Source organism: Mobula hypostoma, chromosome 7 (assembly GCF_963921235.1).
Source record: "Mobula hypostoma chromosome 7, sMobHyp1.1, whole genome shotgun sequence".
NCBI lineage: Eukaryota > Metazoa > Chordata > Chondrichthyes > Myliobatiformes > Myliobatidae > Mobula > Mobula hypostoma.
This window is the reverse complement of record NC_086103.1, coordinates 52913451-52932639: the sequence shown is the minus strand read 5'-3', so window position 1 is coordinate 52932639 and position 19189 is coordinate 52913451. Positions and strand designations below refer to the sequence as shown.

Sequence of the window (19189 nt, the reverse complement as noted above, 5' to 3'; positions counted from 1 at the left end):
TGCTATAACTAATCCCACATCTTCTGTTTCTACTTGCATCTTGTTCTACACTCCCACCACCCTCTCATTTCACCTTTCACTCTGTGACCTTGAGTTCTATTCTTACCCAGCTTGAGCAGAGAAAACCTGCATGAATTCTTCCTATCTATACCCCTCATAAGTTTGTATACCTCAATAAGATCTCTCCTCATTCTCCTATGCTCCAGGTAATAAATTCCTATCCTGTTCAGTCTTTCCCTATAAAACAGATCCTCAAGTCCTGGCAATATTCTTATAATTTTCTCTGCATTCTTTCAAGCTTATTTATATCTTTCCTGAAGGTAGGTGACCAGAACTGCACATGAAGCACTTCAAATATTCCACATGAAGTGTTGTCAAACCTCTCTTCTACTCTGGAAGTGATGCACACTTCTGTGTTGGCCATTGTGAACACAGTGGTTGGGGAACACACATAAAAGTTGCTGGTGAACGCAGCAGGCCAGGCAGCAACTCTAGGAAGAAGTGCAGTCGACGTTTCAGGCCCAGACCCTTCGTCAGGACTAACTGAAAGAAGAGTGAGTAAGGGATTTGAAAGTTGGAGGGGGAGGGGGAGATCCAAAATGATTTTCATTTTGGATCTCCCCCTCCCCCTCCAACTTTCAAATCCCTTACTGATCATCTTGGATCTCCCCCTCCCCCTCCAACTTTCAAATTCCTTACTCATCATTTTAGATCTCCCCCTCCCCCTCCAACTTTCAAATCCCTTACTCACTCTTCCTTCAGTTAGTCCTGACGAAGGGTCTTGGCCTGAAACGTCAACTGGACCTCTTCCTAGAGATGCTGCCTGGCCTGCTGCGTTCACCAGCAACTCTTATGTGTGTTGCTTGAATTTCCAGCATCTGCAGAATTCCTGTTGTTTACAGTGGTTGGGGAGGCAGGTTTCAACTTCATAAAGCAAAGGACATACAAAATCTTTGTGTCACCCTGAAGTCTCAGAACTTTCAATCAATTCAAGATATCAGGTGACTCAAGACGATAATAAACACAAGAGATTCTGCAGATGCTGGAAATCCAGAGCAACACACAAAATGCTGGAGGAACTCAGCAGGTCAGGTACCATCTATGGAAATGAAGGGCCAGAGTTGCCTCTACTTCCTGAGGAGATTGAGATCCTTTGGAGCATGCAGGCCTCTCCTTCACATGTTCTACCAGTCTGTTGTTGCCAGTACAATCTTCTATGTGGTGGTGTGCTGGGACAATGGCATCAACACGGGTGATGCCAACAAGTTCAATAAACTGATTAGAAAGGTTAGCTCTGTTATAGGAGTCCAATTGATCACACTGGAGGCTATGGTAGAACAAAGGAGCTTGCAGAAAATCCTAGCAATTGTGGACCATGTTTCTCACCCTCTGCATGCCACCTCGGCTGAACAGAGCAGTATTTTTAGTAATAGACTAAGACAGCTGCGCTACTCCAAAGAGTGCTGTATGAGGTCATTCTTACTCATGGCCATTATTCTCTATTAGAGTCTACCTATAGCCAGGGAAGTGATGAGCCCCTCTCATGTTAGACTGTTGGTGGTAACTTTTTTTTTATTCTTTCTTATTTATTTCTCTTCCAATATTTATATCTGTGCACTTGTAATGCTACTGTGACACTGTAAATTCATTTGGGATCAATAAAGTATCTATTTATCTATCTATCTCTCTAAACAGTTAATGTTTCAGGCCTTCATCAGGAGTTGGGCATTGGCCCTTCCTGAAGAAGGGTCTTGGCCCAAAACATCGACAGTTTATTCATTTCCCTAGATACTGCCTGACCTGCTGAGTTCTTCCAGCATTTTATGCGTGTGAGACTCATGGCAATGATATGTGGATCCCTGCTAAGCAGGAGCTTGCAGAAGGTTGGTCTCCAGCACTGTTCTAGACAACTGAATAAACTTGGGAATGGAGCCCTGTTTCTTGGATCTCCAGAATCAGGTTTTATTATCATTGACATACAGTACATCTTTTGCCACAGCAGTACAGTGCAAGACATAAAATTACTGTAAGTTACAAAATAAATAGTGCAAAAGAGGAACAGTGAGGTGGTGTTTATGGACCATTCAGAAATCTGAGAACAGAGGAGAAGGAATTGTTCTTTTAAAATTGAGAATGTACCTTCAGGTTCCTGTACCTCCTCCCTGATGGCAATGATAAGAAAAGCACATGTCCTGGATAGTAGGGATCTATAACGATGGATGCTGCCTTCTTGAGGCACTGCCTTTTGAAGAAAGGAGAGGGTTGTGTTTGTGAGGCAATTGGCTGCAGCCACTTGTCTTCCTGTGCATTGGAGACTCCATATCAGGTGGTAATGTAAACCAGTCAAAATGCTCTTCATTGTACATCTGTAAAAATTTGATCAAAACATTGGTGACATACCATCTCCTGAAACACCTAATGAATGTTCTCCTGTAGGGTGCCATGGTAGTGTTCCAATTAGTGTACTGCTAATGCAGCTTGGAGCGTTCGGAGTTCGGAGTACCGTTCTGGTGACATCCGATAGGTGTTTGTGTGTTCTCCCAGGGACTGTGTGGGTTTCCTCTTGGTGCTCCAGTTTCCTCCCACAGTCCAAAGACAGATCGGTTAGTGGGTTAACTGGTCTTTGTAAATTGTCCTGTGATTAGGCTACTGTGACTTTGGTAGGTTGCTGGGTGGTGTGGCTCACTCAGTATGAAGGGCCTGTTTCGTGCTGTGTGCCTAAATAAATGAATAAATAGAATGCAATGTGCCTTCTTCAGGATTACATTAATCCATGTGATGGACCCAAGATAGATGAAGGCTTTGTTTACCTGCATGCAATATTTTCCTAACCACTAGACAAAGGTGAAGTCAGAAAAAATAAAATAAACCTCAGCTGCTGGAAATTTTAAATTAAAAATAGAAAGTACTGGAAAAACTCAACAGGCCAAGCAGCATCTGTGGAAAGGGAAGCATCATTAACGCTTCAGGGCTGTGAACCTTCATCAAACAAGTTCTGATGAAGGTTCCTGGATCTGAAATGCTCTATGTTTTCCTTTCTATAGACACTGCCTGAGCTGTGGAGTTTCTCCAGCAACTTCTGTTTTCATTTAGAAATAGAAGGACTGTCTGAGAATTACGGAATAGAATTCCTGAAGTGCCGACAGAAAACTTGAATTTTGGATAGAACAACCTTAGTGCCTAATATGGTGATATGACGTGTAAGAATGTGATTGGAGAGAGCTCTGAGCATTCGCAGGGATGATAGAAAGATCCAGAAACATGGTATTGTAAATACGTTGTGGTTGTTGTTAGATAAAGTTCTAGTTTAAACAGAATCGAAGATAATTTTCTGAAAAAAGAGTTTGAACTGTTTTGGTGCTGCTAACAGTTTTACAAATGGAAGGGTTGCAGCCTCCATCAACACTTCATTCGTCTGGGAACGTAGCTGTGAACTGGAGAAAACTTAAGCAACGTTTTGAATTGTACTTATCGGCGATCGATGAGGATCAAAAACCGGAAAAAACGAAAGCTGCGCTTCTACTCCACGTAATAGGTGACTATGCAATTGAGGTATATAATCATATTATTTTTGAAAATGGAGATAATTTAAAGTTAAAATCGATAATGGACAAATTTGAAGCATTTTGTATACTGAAGTGTAACGTGACGTACGGGCGGCATAGATTTCTTACATGTACGCAGAGAGCTGGTGAAACTATTGGTCAATATGTTCCTGAGTAAGGACACTGGAGTAAAACGTGAGTTTGGAGAACTGACAGACTCTTTCATTAAAGACAGAACTGTTTGTGGCATTCTGGATAATGGTCTGACAGAAAGACTGTTAAGAGAACAAGACTGAGACTTGGTAAAAGCTTTGATGCTCTGCAAAGCTTCGGAAACTGTGACGTCACAAGCTAAAGAACTTTTCATTGAGAACTGCAACGTAGACGCTATGAGAAAGTGTGAACATATTAGAAAAAATAATAAAATGATAACAAAACTGACAGAGATCAAGACGTCATCTGAGACAAAAAAACCACATGATCGCTGTGGGTGGCGGCATCAGCCAAAACAGTGTCCAGCATATGGGAAAATGTGCAATGACTGCAGTAAGAGTAATAATTTTTCATGCTGTTGCAGAAGTAGGAAGAAAATAAAACAAGTAAATGCAGTCCTTGAAAATAAACTTCCAAGTTTTATATAGATGTGCTTTGTGAAAACAAACAAAGTAAGAATGATTGGACTATTCTATTGCAAGTGAACCAAAACAATATTCTGTTTAAACTTGATACTGGAGCACAAGTAAATGTTCTTGCAGAATCTGAGTTTAACGCATTAAAGCCAAGACCAAAGTTACATAAGACAAATATAAAAGTGACTGGGTATTCAGGTGCAGACATTCCAGTTAAAGGAATATGTGTGGCAAAAGTATCACACAAAAATATGGTGCACACGCTTTCATTTGTGGTGGTGCCAAGGAATGTACAGTCAATACTGGGTTTATCTGCCTGTGAGAGACTGAATTTGGTGAAAAGAGTGTTAGTCCTGGACAGTGACACAGAGTCAGAATACAGTGACTTGATGAAAGAGTATGAAGACTTGTTGAAAGGGCTTGGTTGTCTTCCAGTAGAGCACGATTAAAATTGCCACCCATAGTACATCCATGCAGAAAAGTGCCTTTTGCATTACACCATCAACTGAAAACAAAGCTCAACAGACTGGAATGGCTAGGAGCCATAAAAAAATTGATGAACCGACTGAATGGGTCAATTCTCTTATCATTGTTGATAAGAAAAATGGAAAACTGAGGATTTGCTTAGATCCAAACGACTTGAATTGAGCCATTAAAAGAGAGCATTTCAAATTGCCTACTCGTGAAGAAATTATGTCACGGTGTGCTAATGAAAAGTACTTCAGTAAATCAAATACATCCTCTGGATTCTGGCAACTTAAACTAGATGAACCAAGTTCTAATTTGTGTACCTTTAACACTCCTTTTGCCAGATACTGCTTTCTTCGGTTTCCATTTGGAATTGCATCAGCTCCTGAAGTGTACCATAAAACCATTCACATGCTCTATGAGCACATTGAGAGTGTGCATACTTCCATGGACGATATTATTGTTTGGGGATCATCTAAACAAGAGCATGATGCCAGACACAGACAAGTCTTTGGGGCAACATGCAAGGCAAACCTGAAGTTGAATAAAGGCAAATGTCAGCTAGGAGTGACTGAACTTACCTTTGTGGGTGATATGATCAGCAATTAGGGTATGCGCCCTGATCCATTGAAGGTTTCTGCTATTGAGAACATGCCAAGACCACACTGTAAAAAGGTTGTTCAAAGGGTCATGGGAATGGTCAAGCACATGGGAAAATTCATACCCAATCTCTCGGAACAGCTTGCTCCATTGAGGCAGCTAACAGAAAAGAGAAACGAATGGAGCTGGAATCAGGAACAGGAGAAGGCATGGCAAAACCTCAAGGAAGTGCTCACTAAAGAACCTGTGTTGAAATTCTATGATGCTGAGAGACCCATCAAAATCTCATGTGATGCATCTCAAGCAGGCTTAGGGGCAGTATTACTCCAGAAACATGATCAGGAGTGGCTACCAGTGGCGTATGCATCTCGTTCATTATCTGATCCAGAAACAAGGCATGTCCACATTGAAAAATAATTGGTCAGCATTATGTTTGCTTGTGAGGGATTTCATCAGTTTGTGTCAGGGCAATCTATTGCTGTTGAAACTGATCATAAGCCTCTGATTGCATTGTTTCACAAATCTTTAAGTGACTGTCCTTTGCAAATTCAGCGAATGATCATCAAATTGCAAAGATATGTATTGAATGTGTCATACACACCTGGAAAATTCATGTCAACGGCTGACACACTTTCCAGAGCTGTGGATCCAACAACAAAAGACAGTCACAGGGACGCTGTTGATGTTCAGGCATTTGTTGATATGATCACAGAGACTGTACCTGTTGCTCCTGAAAAGTTTGGAAATAGTAGGGGACAGAGGGTCCAGTGAGATGGAGGAACTGAGGGAAATACATGTTAGTAGGGAAGTGGTGTTAGGTAAATTGAAGGGATTAAAGGCAGATAAATCCCCAGGGCCAGATGGTCTGCATCCCAGAGTGCTTAAGGAAGTAGCCCAAGAAATAGTGGATGCATTACTGATAATTTTTCAAAACTGTTTAGATTCTGGACTAGTTCCTGAGGATTGGAGGGTGGCTAATGTAACCCCACTTTTAAAAAAAGGAGGGAGAGAGAAACCAGGGAATTATAGACCGGATAGCCTAACATCGGTAGTGGGGAAAATGCTGGAGTCAGTTATCAAAAATGTGATAACAGCACATTTGGAAAGCGGTGAAATCATCGGACAAAGTCAGCATGGATTTGTGAAAGGAAAATCATGTCTAACGAATCTCATAGAATTTTTTGAGGATGTAACTAGTAGAGTGGATAGGGGAGAACCAGTGGATGTGGTATATTTGGATTTTCAAAAGGCTTTTGACAAGGTCCCACACAGGAGATTAGTGTGCAAACTTAAAGCACACGGTATTGGGGGTAAGGTATTGATGTGGATAGAGAATTGGTTGGCAGACAGGAAGCAAAGAGTGGGAATAAATGGGACCTTTTCAGAATGGCAGGCAGTGACTAGTGGGGTACTTCAAGGCTCAGTGCTGGGACCGTAGTTGTTTACAATATATATGAATGACTTGGATGAGGGAATTAAATGCAGCATCTCCAAGTTTGCGGATGACATGAAGCTGGGCGGCAGTGTTAGCTGTGAGGAGGATGCTAAGAGGATGCAGGGTGACTTGGATAGGTTGGGTGAGTGGGCAAATTCATGGCAGATGCAATTTAATGTGGATAAATGTGAAGTTATCCACTTTGGTGGCAAAAACAGGAAAACAGATTATTATCTGAATGGTGGCCGATTAGGAAAAGGGGAGGTGCAACGAGACCTGGGTGTCATTATACACCAGTCATTGAAAGTGGGCATGCAGGTACAGCAGGCGGTGAAAAAGGCGAATGGTATGCTGGCATTTATAGCGAGAGGATTCAAGTACAGGAGCAGGGACGTACTACTGCAGTTGTGCAAGGCCTTGGTGAGACCACACCTGGAGTATTGTGTGCAGTTTTGGTCCCCTAATCTGAGGAAAGACATCCTTGCCATAGAGGGAGTACAAAGAAAGTTCACCAGATTGATTCCTGGGATGGCAGGGTTTTCATATGATGAAAGACTGGATGAACTAGGCCTATACTTGTTGGAATTTAGAATATTGAGGGGGTATCTGATTGAAACATATAAAATCCTAAAGGGATTGGACAGGCTAGTTGCAGGAAGATTGTTCCCAATGTTGGGGAAGTCCAGAACGAGGGGTCACAGTTTGAGGATAAAGGGGAAGCCTTTTAGGACCGATATTAGGAAAAACTTCTTCACACAGAGAGTGGTGAATCTGTGGAATTCTCTGCCACAGGAAACAGTTGAGGCCAGTTCATTGGCTATATTTAAGAGGGAGTTAGATATGGCCCTTGTGGCTAAAGGGATCAGGGGGTATGGAGGGAAGGCTGGTACAGGGTTCTGAGTTGGATGATCAGCCATGATCATACTGAATGGCGGTGCAGGCTTGAAGAGCCGAATGGCCTACTCCTGCACCTATTTTCTATGTTTCTATGTTTCTATATACATTGAACCGATGAATATTACATTAAAAACCCTATATTATTTCTGTTTTTGCACTATTTTTAATCTATTCAATATACTGTACATATACATACTTACTGTAATTGATGGATTGATTTACGTATTATTTTCTATTTTTTTCTTTCTATACAGGTTTCCCCCACCATCCGAAGGTAGAGTGTTCCTATGAAACGGTTTGTAAGCCGAAATGTCGTAAAGCGAAGAAGCAATTACCATTTATTTTTATGGGAAAATTTTGTGAGCGTTCACAGACCCAAAAATAACCTACCAAATCATGCCAAATAACACATAAAACCTAAAATAACAGTAACATATAGTAAAAGCAGGAATGATATGATAAATACACAGCCTATATAATGTATGTACAGTGTAGTATCACTTACCGGAATCGGGACAGTGCCAAGCACACTGATTATGATGTGTTAGGCGGAGTCGTTGCAGGTGGGGTGGTGCAGTGGCCCCCACCCTCCAGGACGCTGAGCGATACATTGCCGCGAAGTATGCAGGGGTCCAGTGGTAGCCGGAAGGCACACAGCACATCTTTAAGAAAAAAGCCGAAATAAACAAGCTAATTAATTAGGTGTCTCCCGACACGTAATTGTCGGCCCAGATCAGTGCTGATTTCCGATTGCGTCGTCTCTGATCTGGGCCGACAATTATGTGTCGGCGGCACCTAATTAATTAGCATGTTTATTTCAGCTTTTTTCTTAAAGATGTGCTGTGTGCCTCCCGGCTACCATTGCACTCTCCGCGAATCGGTATCTGTCCGTGGCCTGGGGGTTGGGGTGGTGGGACGCTGGAGTGTCATCTCATCATCGTCTGTTTCCATTAGAGCAGGCAGCTCACCTTCTTCTATCTCTGCCTGCCTCGATGTCGAAGGTCGAGGTTTGTCATCTGCTGTGGTTGATGTGGAAGGCTTGCTTGACTGCTGAGCCTCGCGCATTTTTCTATCACACAGTTCTTTGTAAGGACTCAAACTATCCTGCAAATATCTCCTAAACCGACGTACCCTTTCAAAATTAAAGTTGTACTTTACCATTACTCATTCCGTTTCGATTGTTATCCTTTTTTCTTCCAATTGCATCAGCTCTTCATCTGTCAGTTCTTGGTCATGGAATGCCAAAACCTCTTCAACATCATGTTGGTCAGCTTCCACAAGCCAAACTCATGTTGTCCTTACTTCGATCACCACGATCAAAATGCTTAATTATGTCTAGTTTTATGCTAAGTGTAACACCCTTACGAGCTCTTTCAGGCTTTTCCAATACCTCAGAACTCACCTTGCAAACGGCTGCTCACAGGCACATGTTAAAGCAATGCTGGTGAGAATCTGGGGGAGAGCGGCTGCTCGGGGTGCGCGCTGCCTTTATCGTGCACTGATTTTTTTATCATGCGCTGATTTTTTTTCGTAACAGTGAAAACACCTTCTGAAAGCGAAAACAGGGTACTAATGTAGGTCTTTTGTAACAGTGAGGTTTCATAAAGCGAACATTCGAAAAGCGGGGGACACCTGTATTATCATTTATTGCATTGTACTGCTGCTGCTAAGTTAACAAATTTCACGACACATGCCGGTGATAATAAACCTGATTCTGATTCTGAAAGCAGCATACATCATCAGGGACCCCCGCCATCCAAGCACACATTTCCTTCCCTCAATTTCTGCTTTCCATAGGGATCGCTCCCTACATGATTCCCTTGTCCATTCATCCCTCCCCACTGATCTCCCTCCTTGTACTTATCCTTGCAAGCGGAACAAGTGTCCCACCTACCTCTACATCTCCTCTCTCACTACCATTCAGGGCCCCTAAACAGTCCTTCCAAGTGAGTCAACACTTCACCTGTAAGTCTGTTGGAGTCATCTACTGTATCCGATGCTCCCGGTGTGGCTTCCTGTATATCGGTGAGACCTGACACAGATTGGGAGATTGCTTTAACAAGCACCTACACTCCATTTGCCAGAAAAAGCAAGACCTCCCAGTGGCTACACATTTTAATTCTACTTCCCATTTCTATTCTGATATTAATTAATTTAGAACACTTTGAAGAGATGTGTTTTCACTTTGCCATGAAAGAGTCTTTTGCTGTTGATCAGTATCAAAAAAAAACAAATTAAATCCACTGTGATTCAATGTTGTAAAACAATAAAACATGAACATTTCAAGGGGGGTAAATACCTTTTAAGGCACTATATGTACTTCGATAATAAGTTTACTTTGGAATTTGAGAATGAAGGAAGTTGCAATTTCCCAGCACTGAGCATGAGGAACTATCCCTGATGGTCAACCACAAGCAAAACATCAAGGGAGTGGAAGTCCTTGTAATTTGTGAGGTGCTCTATGTTCATGGCTATAGTTCCTCAGAAGCATGCATCTGATCCAGCTGTAATTCTTCCAATAACAATAGTGGTGCTACACAACTAGCTCTGTAGGTAGTTTCTTCATACTAAAATGGCAGTCTAACTTCTTATTATGAAAGAGCTGCTCTCAGAATGTCTCTGAGCAAAGAAGAGCAACATCAGTAAGTTATAAATGAACATGCGACTGTTTCTTTAAATTAAGCTGCTGTGGAGCAAACAGCATTACAAAAAACTTTTTGTGTCCAAAACCCGGTGCTTTTTAATAAAATCTGACTAATTTCACTTTGGAAGCTGAAAAACTGTTTTAACATGTGCATTGATGTTACTGGAACCATATTACCATGTGATAGTGGGAATCAGGTGAAAGTGGTAAGCTGATTTCTAAATTAGCAGGATATGTTGTCACCATGCTTCCTTCCAGAAATGTGTTTTAACTATGTAATTCTGAACAAAAATGTGTGTTATATGATGAAATATCTCAGCTTATATCCAAACAATCATATTAATTGAGGTAGCACTGAACAGTGGAAGAAAAATGAAAAAAAAAACACAAATTGGGGGAATAAGCAAAAATTGAAAAATAATGATTGTGGTTGATATAAGCCTTGTTAACACTCAGAAGAAGGAGATAAAAAAGAATAAATGAATGAAACTTCTGCAAAGTGTTCAGACATTCTTTCTGACTCCATTTATAAAATGTGTAAGAGCAGATGTTTCTCATCCAGAGGTAGGAAGACAGAATGGACAACAATATTATCAAACAATATTGTAGAACAAGGCAGCAACATCTTAAAACCGAAATAAAGCTAGCAAAATATGCTCTACAACGAAAGCAAACTACTCTAAATAGGCTCCACAGATGAATAAAGAACTAATGAGAAATCTGAGAAGAAAGAAGCATTAAAGTTCTTAACATGTGGCAAGCAGGAAAGAATATTGCAAGATACAAAGACACTTGATGAAAAGTAAAAAGAATTTAATTAGGAAAACAAAGAGGAACGATTAAATTACATAAAAAAACTAAATAATATAGTACGCAGAAAGACAGTGAAGGGAATAGAGAAGCTTAAGAATGGAAAACAAAATTAGAAATCAAAAGTGAGGAAATTACATTTAAAATTAAATAGAAATATAATATAAACCATTTTCAGAATAAAACTTTGGTTTAGACAGGTTATATTTAGGAACCAGAGATGAGACAGCAGAGATACAAGATAAATATTTCATTAGAAAAATGTACAGTCCCAGAACACTAAAAATAAACCTATAATAAAGAAAAGAGATAGAAGATGTCTATGGAATTATAGAATAGTTGATTAGGCTTAATGGTGGGAAAATAATGGAACTTTTTCTAAAGCTGAGAACAAAACAACATCTATTAGCTGGAAATATAACAAGTAGACTATGCAGGTTTCAAAAGGAGAAGTCTTGCCATACTCATTAAATTACTTGAAATGTTAACTTTGAGGGCAAACAAGGATAATGGAGTAAATTTAATTTGTCTGCATTATGAAAAACCTTTGGTATTTAATAACAGACAAATCAATAAGGTCAGAGCATATTGTATCATGGCACAGGGAGTGGAATGAATAATTAGCTAGCCCATATGAAGGGAAGCTGAGAATAATCTTAAAGCATAGCTGGTGTTGGTAATATTCATATTAATGATTTTGATTCTGAAATCAAAATGAAATTTCTAAATTTCCAAATGGTGTTAAATAGTAAGTAGTCAATACAGAGGTGAGTATCATCATCTTTGTAGAATGGAGATCTGAGAGGTAATCTAATAAACATAATTAAAATTATTGAAGGTTTTAATATAATTGACACAGAGAGAGTTACTACTTTTGGGAAGGTCAAAACTAAAGGTTTTTGTAAGGTAGTCAGCAAGTAATCAATCACGGAATTCAGGAAGAACACTAATCCAAAGAATGAGAACGTGCAACTTTCTACCGAAGAAGAAACAGTATGGAAACAGCTGTGGAAAAGATGGGAATGGAATAGAAATATATGCGGATGGATTTAGTTGAATAAAAAGGAGTGGAAATGAAATGGTCAGGAGAAAAAAAATGTAAGCTTCGCCATGTGTTAAATTCAAGCTTGCAGTTCCATTGACAAGTTGGTGAAATTCCTACTGTTCATATGTTAATTCATTTGGTATTTTGCTGCAGTATTTCACTGGTCATTATATTCTCAAAGCTGGCATATATCATAGCAACCTTTTTCAAATAACTCTATATTTGTTTCAAATACACAACCTTTTCTAATTAATAAATATGTAACATTCACTGCTCATGCCAAAGTTGAGCCTCCACCTGTCTGTCTGTCTGTCTCTCTCTCTCTCGCACACACACACACACACACACACACACACACACACACACACCATCCAATTGGACCTAGCAGACAGGTTTTAAGTGATATTCAATTGTAGAATATCACTAAAATAATTCCTTGGTCAACATTTTTTAAGAACGATGCTCAGCTTAATTTCTGATAAATTTTTACGCTTTTTTTAAAAATTTGTTGTTTTCAGCTCAGACTTTTAACAACTGTTTTCTTGTTTTATTCCACAGATTTATTTAGGCTGAAAGTCAAATATCAATATTTATATGACAAATTCAGACAGAAATTAAATCTGTTACCTCACTAATGAATGTCTTCGCAGTACGTGGATTGAGAAAAAGTAGGGCTCTTCGAAGCATGTCTCGAAATCGGCTGAGCTCATCGAAACCAAGTGTAGAGAAGAGACTAGTAAACATGTTATTTATGCTGGTTTCCACCTTTTGAAGAGAGACTTCTATTCCCTGCTGGCCAGCTTGACCCAAGAATTCTTGAATACCACGAATGTCTGTTCAAATGATCAAAATAATTAAGAGTGAGAACTCATTTGGGTCAACTGATTAACTATTAACAGAAATTTAGTTTTCTTATTAACTTTTTTATGACTTTGTTGCATACAATAACTGAAAGGATCCACCATTCATATATCATCACAAAACCAATAACTCTTCACCTTAAATATTCTTTGGTTTGATTGTCTCTTGTGGTACGAGCTAATTAGGGTAAAATGTTGTCTATTCCTCTTATCATTTAAATTCATCTTGCAGATGAATTTGTTAACAGTAAATTAAAGAACAGTAGATAATTCGGTGGTGGTAGAGGTGATGCTCTTTACAAGTATCCATAATGGAAAATAAATTTGCTCGGCACTTGGTTTCCAATTAGTGCATTCTCGGGTTGGCAGCATGATGATACCAGCTTTGGAGCTATATAAGCCAACAGATCAGGGATCAGCTGTAATAATCACAGCTTAGTACTTTTACAAGCAGCCAATTCACCCAGAAAGAAATGAGCTAATCAGTAATCTAGTCATGCTACCTAGCAATATGAGAAATTTAGTGACACAGCTAGTTGATGGCACATCCTACATGTGGCAGACACTGGGAGTAATAACCAATTCACTAGTACACCCCTACTCCTACAATCTGCATGTTCAGTAGGGTTTCCTGTGAACTATTTAGTTTACATGTTGATGCTAAATTATACCTTGTGCTACTTTATTTCAGTTGATAATCCATGCAACACACAAATTAGCTATAAACTGTATCAAAATCTAATGCAAACATGTTAACCAGATGCTAGAGGGAGCACCCAAAGGAAATGAAATCCCGAAGAACATATTTATGAAGAGATATCCAATCAAGTAATTGCAGTAAAGGATAATTTCACATCAAAAGAACTGCTTACTAGAAAATTGCCTTCAACAACCAGCAAGGAAAATTCTGCCTTAAGAATAGGAAAGGTTCACCAAAACCAAAACAAATCAAGTTATTTTCTTTCCTTTTATGAGATGCTGGGCATGTAATAATACTATAATAATCTTGTTAGCTTGATCACTATGTCTATTCTGAATGCAGCAAAATGTAGCAGCAGATGCTGAATGCAGAAGCATAATATGGGAAGCACAATGAAACCTCGAGAGGGTTGTGCACCCAAGTTTTGTGTTATTGCAACTCACACCTTGATCCATCGCAGTAACTCTGATATGTTACCCATATCGGTAAGACAATCCAAAGAATTTTTACATTATAGATACAATATTAATTATTTACACTATAGGAGAGGGAGATGTTCTCTCAGATTCACACATCACTGAAGTTTCTCATAAAAATCAAGATACCATACTTTCTATGTGACAAGCTGTACTTTTCACTTCACATTTTCTAGCAAATGCATTGATCAGAATTATTGAGTTTTGGTATTACAATACCGAAAAATAAAGTGGTAATTAGCTTTTAATTATACTTCGTTAAAATATATATCAAACAAACAAATTTAAACTTAAGTACCATGGGAATTTGAGATTGCAATCAATGCTATAAATTTCTTATTTTATTTATATGTCTCAATTAGAAGGGAAATAAGCTTGGGTTGTTACCGTATGCATCATCGTAGAAGATCATGAACTTTTGCCAAGAAAATTCAGAGATTACTTTAAGGATGACTTCATTAAAGTAGTCAGGAGGGCGTACAGAAAGTGTGTAATCATTGTTTCTGGCATTCCTCGCAATGGAGCATCGTGAGCGTGGCGTTCCGGCTTGTGTTCGTTGAATGTAGAGGTGAGGAATTTGCATTCCATTCGCAAAGGATTGAAGTGAAGCAGAAGGTGCACAGCCAGTGGAACTGACAAGAGCCAATATCCCTTGCGACACAAGATCACAGGCTGAAACAAAAACATTTTCTGTTAATATAATTAACAACCAATAATTAAAATTGCATTTAATTATTGCCTTAAACACAGAGCAAAAGCCTAAGGATTTCAACAGAACTCTGAACCAAAGGACAAGAACTTCTGCTTGAAGGGCTGGGTCTTAGAGAATATCTGGTGGCTTGGAAGGATGTTGGAGGGATAGAGTACTGTCGAAAATTATTTCAAAAGATACAGAGCTAAGTAGCTGATGGTCATGACAAATCTGCCTTTGAAACTTCAGGAGAAACTGTCCAAGAAGAGGCAAGTATTTTCCAGTAACAGTTAAAATTTCAGTCATTAGAGTATTTAATCATGAAGAGATTCTTGGATGAGATCAGATTGAAATGTAGATTTGAGAGGTAAATGATAAGGGAGAGGGCAAGGTTTGTGCTTTACCATGAGATAGGACTTTATGTAGCAAGCTGAATAATCTTTTATCTTGGTAAAATGAAATCCATAATCTTTTCTTCAATGTTAGAAAGATAGAGTAAGGATGTGGCTGAGTTATTTGTTAACAGACAAAAGAAACTAATTCCAGCACCTGAACCTCTTATTGTAAACCTCCACAATAAACTGGGAGCCAAAATCTTTGATACATCTAAAGTATTATAATCAAGCTGGGGGAGTAATTATAAAGAACTAGCATATAGAGAATGCAGGAGAACAATACATTTGTCACAGATTGGAGAAAGGGTGACATAAGTTAGTCAGGAGAATTAGTGGCAGAATTTTAGAACTAGTGAATATAATGAAGATTTTAAATGACAGTTAGAATGGTTGGTATAAGGTAAGATGCTAGGGATATATGAATACATTAAGACATGGCTTTCTGTCAAGGCTCAATATCTCCAAACTCCTGCTGTACTTCAGATGCCCCCAGCTTCCTACCCACCACTGTTAAAACCTGAGGCCAGAAGATTATGATGGAATAAATTCCTTTGAGATAACACAATGTCAATTTATAGCCACCAGCAGCCAACATCTAGATTTAAAAGCAGTAATGGATGGGCATAATTTAGCGAAAGTTTGGAACAAAGTTGATCTGTTCCTTTCATTTTTTTTTAAACCATCCAACCAACTTTCTATAAAGTTTCTTGCTGATGCACCATAACTGGACTGTGAAGCAGATATTTAATTGGTAATATCAGGGCAACATGTCAAACCTGTTCCACTATTCATTAAGATCATGGCTGCTTTGCATTGTAACTTCATCTCCCTAAACCACATACTTGCAAAACAAATAATCTCAGTTTTAAAATTATTAATCAGACTGGTACCTATTTCTTACTCACCAGTCTTTAAACAAAAAAAAATCCTAGTTCTCATTTGAGCAACCTACCGCTGATTCTAAGATGTTTCCTTCTCTGAGGTTTCTCAAGCAGTAAAACATTACATTTTGTCCATTCAGTTGACTTATCTCAAAAATCTAAAAATGTCAATACATACTATCCTTAATTTTCTATATTCAACAGATAACAAGCCAGATCTCTGGGAACTTCGTGATAACTTTCACAGCATTTATTACAAGGCCATTTTATTATTCCTAAGATGTGGTGTTACATCTCAACACAATTCCACTTGGCTTGTATAGTTTGAATAAACCAGTTTCACTGTTATATTCCGTGCACAAAGCCTAATGTATCAATAGAATTTATGATTTTCTTTATGCTTGACCAATATACTATCAGAAATCTGTATATATAGACTAAAATATCTTTAGACCTCTGTTACTCACACATTTTCATATCTTAAACATTATCATATCTATATATTTTTCATCCATAATGGTTATACTTACCCATGTTCAAATTCATCTACCACTAACTTGCCTGTTCAATCTATTAATTCCTTTTCATAGATGTATGCACATTCACAAGTTACTGTTATGCTATTAATTGTTGTGCCATCATAAAAGCGTTAATTTTAGCTCAGCAGATTTTACAATACAGTACATTAATGAATGATAATGAACAATTAAAAGTCAGTACAAATTCTCATAGACACTCAAAAATGTTGAATAGGATATGTTTGGTTATAAGTATCAGTTTATACCAGAGTCTACCCGGAGCCACAGGGTAGCTTTAGAGCAAGCAGATGCACTGTGGATATGATCTTCTCACTATGCCAGCTGTAGGAGAAATGTCCAGAGCCGCAAAAACGACTCTTCATCACATTCATTGACTTGATGAAGTCATTTGACCTGTTCAGCAGAAGTGGGCTCTTCAAGATGCTGCACAGGATAAGCTGCCTTCCAAAACTGCTTGGCATGACCACTTCCATCCATGAGGACATGCACAGCACCGTCTGATTTACCAGCGCAACTTCGGAAGCCTTCCCAGCGAGAAGCGGAGTAAAGCAAGGGTGCGTTCTCACACTGATGCTCTTTGGCATTTTCTTCTTCATGCCGCCTCAGTGCACTGAGGGCATCTACCTACATTTCAGAGCTGACAGCAAACTCTTCAGCATTGCTCGCCTTCGCTCCAAGACCAAAATGCAAGAGGTCATCATTCTCGAGCTGTTGTTTGCTGATGATGCAGCACTGACTTCCGACGCAGAAGCCCAAGTGCAGCGTCTCATTGACCACTTGTCCCATAAGTCCCTAAATGATCCCATAGTCTAATGTGATGGACCTTTGACCTCATAATTTACCTCATTATGGCCTTGCACCTTATTGTTTGGCTGTACGTGCACGTTCTCTGCAACTGTTACACTTTTTGTTGCAGTCTGTCCATTGTTTTCCTTTGTACTATATCAATGCATTGCTGTAGTGAAAAGATCTGTATGAAAGACATTCAAAACAAAGTTTTTCACTGAACTTCGGTACTGTACCATTGGTACACCAATAATCTGCGATGGAAAGAAAAATGTGCTGTGAATTTAAAATAACCCAGGCCCTTATCCTTTCTCCATTCTTGTTAATACCCAGACTCTCTAGTCACCACCTTCTAATTTTTTTGCTTATGTCAATAAGAGAATTTCAACCCTGATTCATTATTAGTTTGTCTGAATGTCAGGTATATTGTCCTCTTCCGTTGCTATGAAAACTGACACAAAATACTAAAGATGCGATTTAAAGAAGCTTATTTATGTTACATCCTTCAATTCATTGCACTTTTTTGCTATTGCAAATATATCCATAGGCTAAGCTTATGGTGACACATTTGCTTTGATGCTGAGCAGATTTAGATAAATCCAAATGTCATAATTCGTTTCGAATTCAAATCAGCTTGTGGCATGTTTCAAGTTGTAGCCAGTAAATGATCTGGTTTTTTTTTAAATACATAGAAATGCAATGTTAATTAAAGGCACATGAATGCACACATAAACATGTAGGTACCTTTAGTTAACCTTGCAAATCTGCCAAATTGATATATGTAAATCTACACAGAGCAGTTCCCACAACAAAGAAGCTTACACAATCTTGAACAAAGCAGTCAATTGCATTACATCTATATTTATCCACAACTGAACATTCTCTCTCTCAACCGTGAATGTAGAGTGCACCATCAATGAAATGCACTGACCCAAAGCTAATTCAACAGCCTCTAGAACAAAGGAAGTTAAGAGCTGTAGATTTATGCAAATGATACCACATGCACATTTGCCTACATTGGTTCTAAGTCCTGTAACTTCCCACCCAACATTATTTCAGAATTAGTTCAAGATGACAGCTCACCACCACTTCAGCAGGTGGGCAATAAATGGTGGCTTTGTTGGGGTCAAGATGATAGTTCATCTCACGGTGGACTGTGGGTCTGCAAAGAGAATGTGCGGTAAGATGTAAGGAGCTGTGTCATATTTCATCTCCAGCAACTGTGTGACCGAGGACTCTCTGATATACAAGCTGATCCTTGAGACACGCAGAGAAATGGACATCAAGTGCTCAGGAAAATCAACAACTGTGAAAGATGCCCCTTGGTCTGCCCAGAGCATGTTGGTCTGCCAACACATTGAGATGGCTGCAGAGGAATACTACTGAATGGCACATGTCAGGCTGCAGAAGTAAGTGGTGATGGATGACCTGAAGCTCAGTGCAGCCACCGGAAGGGCTTTCTGGGGAAGGACCACAGTATAGGGTTCTTCCGCATCTGGATGGTTAGGAGCAGGGTGGGTGCGAAAGCCCCTCAATTATTGTAGTAGTGTACCACTCCAGTGGACCATATGAATGACAATAGTTTTAAGAAATGTAATTAGACACAACATAACACATTGTCTATGAATATAAGAATGAAAAAGCATTGCATGGTTTATTCTTGTAAATCATTTTTTTAATTATGAATAAAGTTCATTTTGGTTAAAAATAAATAGTGGGCTTGTGAGCTATTGCTTTATTTTGAAAATGAATAAGAAAACTAATATATTTAGTATCTCAGTAATATTT

General features: G+C 39.0%; 1 protein-coding gene across 1 annotated transcript in view; it reads right to left on the bottom strand.

The window, feature by feature from the left end:
- LOC134348912 (glutamate receptor ionotropic, delta-2-like) overlaps positions 1 to 19189 on the bottom strand; it is a 595898-nt gene that overhangs the window by 204519 nt on the left and 372190 nt on the right. The window contains exons 3-4 of the mRNA XM_063052714.1: positions 14497 to 14781; positions 12701 to 12906 (exon numbers count right to left, since the gene is read on the bottom strand). Coding sequence (XP_062908784.1) covers positions 12701 to 12906; positions 14497 to 14781 — 491 coding nt within the window. The remainder of the gene's footprint in view (positions 1 to 12700; positions 12907 to 14496; positions 14782 to 19189) is intronic.